Source organism: Phaeoacremonium minimum, assembly GCF_000392275.1.
Source record: "Phaeoacremonium minimum UCRPA7 unplaced genomic scaffold PA7_03_scaffold_428, whole genome shotgun sequence".
NCBI lineage: Eukaryota > Fungi > Ascomycota > Sordariomycetes > Togniniales > Togniniaceae > Phaeoacremonium > Phaeoacremonium minimum.
In genome coordinates this window covers 3,966-6,551 of record NW_006921330.1, presented here as the reverse complement: position 1 = coordinate 6,551, position 2,586 = coordinate 3,966, and the positions used below count along the sequence as shown (strand labels likewise).

Below are 2,586 nucleotides of genomic sequence, written 5' to 3'. Positions count from 1 at the left end.
CGCCATCCATCTGAAGGGTGCCGCAGAAAGTGCGCAAAGTGGAGGACTGGCTATGATACGGAAGTCCCTCTCGGGCAACGTGTCGACGTCAGGATCACCAAAATCGCAATGTGGAGCTAAGTCCTCCCCATGCAAGTGCATGCGATGGCGCCCATTCGGGCAGCTCGATCACGGCAGTCGGACCAAAGAAGGTGAGGAGCACGACGCTATAGTGCCATTAGACCATATCGAACCCCAGAGCTATCTCAGTTAGTTGGCGTGCTCTTAATGAGACCCCTCCTCGAGCTCTCGATCGCCTCTTCTGCGGGGCTGTTCTTTTCCTCTTTTCTTCAAACCAAAGTACTCTGCGCTTTGTCAAAAGCACAATGGCCTTCGCGAACTTGCTGTCAAGTGTCACTCCATTTCACGGTCTGGTTCTCTTGATCTTCCTTGGACTGTATGTTGTTCAACTTGTTGTTCGCCGACTCTACTTCAGCCCCATCTCGCATATTCCGGGCCCTAAGCTAGCTGCTGCAACTTGGTGGTATGAGTTCTATTATGATATCGTACTAGGTGGTCAATACACTTTCAAGATCCTCGAACTACACAAGAAATATGGCCCCGTAATCCGCATCAACCCTGACGAGGTCCATGTTGGAGACCCAGATTTTTACCCCGAACTCTACACTGGCCCTGGCCGTCGTCGAGAGAAGACGAAGTTCTTTGTTAAACAAGTTAGTCGAATAGTCTTTGGAAGTGTGTACACAGCTAACCTTACTTGCAGTTTGGCGCAGATGGTATACTCACTTCATATTCTCGAGTGACGAAGTAGGAGACTAACGATGCTCTAGAGAGTGGTCTAGCGACAATAGATCATGATCACCACAAGCTCCGTCGTGCTGCGATAAATCCTTTCTTCTCAACACAGAGCGTGAGAAAATTGCAGCCGGTTATCGAAGAGCGAGTTGACGCTCTTCTCAATCGTCTATTGGAGTACAGCAAGACAAGCTCCAAGCCACTAGATTTGATGTATCCATTCTCAGCATTTACAAATGGTAAGAATCAAGGAGACTTGCTATAAACCCGGGCTAATAAGCTAGATGTGATCAACGAATACTCATTTGCACGATGTGGTCATCTGAGTCAGTAATTCTCCTGCATTTGCCTTCTCGCTAATGCTAATTGTCTATTTAGTTGAGGACCCTACTTTTGGCAAGGAGGTGACAGACAATCTACTTCAAGGGACACACTATGGGTGAGTATAGCTCTTCATCCCAAACGGAACGCAGGCTAATAAATACAAAGTAAATGGATCCAACATATTGAGATCATCCTTAAGTTTATCAATGCACTTCCTGAGTTTGTCTCAGAGAACTGTGTGCCAGGCTGGTCTGGTTTCCTCAAGATGAAGCGTGACATCCTCCAGCAGATTGCAGAGATTAAAGCCACCGAGCACACTGAGAAGTGGCAGCTCGATGTTTCCCACCCAACCATCTTCCACGAGATGCTTTCGTCCAAGCTTCTGCCGGATCGCGAGAAGACCCTCACCCGCCTTGCGCAGGACGGCCAGATCCTCGTTCAAGGCGGAACCTTGACAACCTCCTGGACGCTCGCCATCGCCACGTTCCACCTTCTCAACGATCCCGCCTCCCTACGCAAACTACGCGACGAGCTTTTCACGGCCATCCCGGACTCTCATGACATCGTGCCCCTCGGCACGCTTGAAGCACTGCCTTTCTTGCGCGGCGTTGTGAAGGAAAGTCTGCGTCTCGGCTTCGGCACTAGTGGCCGGCTGGCGCGCGTCGCTCCGGACGAGGACATGCACTACACCGATCCAGAGACGGGCAAGAAGTGGACAATCCCGAAGGGAAACCCCGTGTCGATGACGACCTACAAGACCGTCACAACTGAGGCAATCTACTACGACCCTTTCGGCTTCCACCCGGAGCGCTGGCTCGGTGACGGTGAGCAGCGTCTCGAGAAGTATTTCACTGTGTTTGGCGGCGGAACTCGTGTCTGCCAGGGTATGCCGCTCGCTCAGTCCGAGCTGTTCCTTGGTCTGGCCAAGATGTTCCGCGTTTGGGGCAGTGAGACGGATCGTCGACCAGGTGATGTTGGTGTGATCAAGACCTTTGAGACGACCGTTAGGGATTGCGAGATGGCACACGATTACTTCATCCCGATTCCTTGGCATGGCACCAAGGGAATCCGAGCGGTATTTGAGAGCTCCTAAGGCGCGCTCTAGTGGATAGGTTCTTCGCTTTTTCCCATCTCACAGAACGAGGTAGTGGCTATGGTGTCTTCAGATGAATATCTAGTCAAACGAGAATGGAAATACCCATTTGTTTTTGTTTATGCACTCCAAGATTTTTCTTTTAACAATGCGACATAGAGTCTATGTGTACAACTACCAAGGCGCTGAGGACCTCAACAGAAGTCAGGCAATTGTTCTTTCGCTCCAGGTTCCGCACAAGCCTGTGCGAGGGACAGCTTGTACTGCAGAACTGCAATATCATACCCTCTTTTCGCATAGATTGTTGATAGAATGCCGAAGATGAAGCTTACAATTGTCAAGAGTGCTACCGCCGCGGCGATCCAAAACGTTGC

At 50.5% G+C, this 2,586-nt stretch overlaps 1 protein-coding gene across 1 annotated transcript; it reads left to right on the top strand.

Annotated features, from left to right (window-relative positions):
* Positions 1-365: 365 nt before the first annotated feature.
* UCRPA7_5686 (putative cytochrome p450 protein) lies at positions 366-2,212 on the top strand (the record flags this gene model as incomplete). Its single annotated transcript, XM_007918230.1, has 5 exons — positions 366-713; positions 764-776; positions 831-1,034; positions 1,174-1,234; positions 1,285-2,212. The coding sequence occupies 5 exons, from the start codon at positions 366-368 to the stop codon at positions 2,210-2,212; spliced, it is 1,554 nt and encodes a 517-aa protein (XP_007916421.1).
* Between the last annotated feature and the right edge of the window lie 374 nt (positions 2,213-2,586).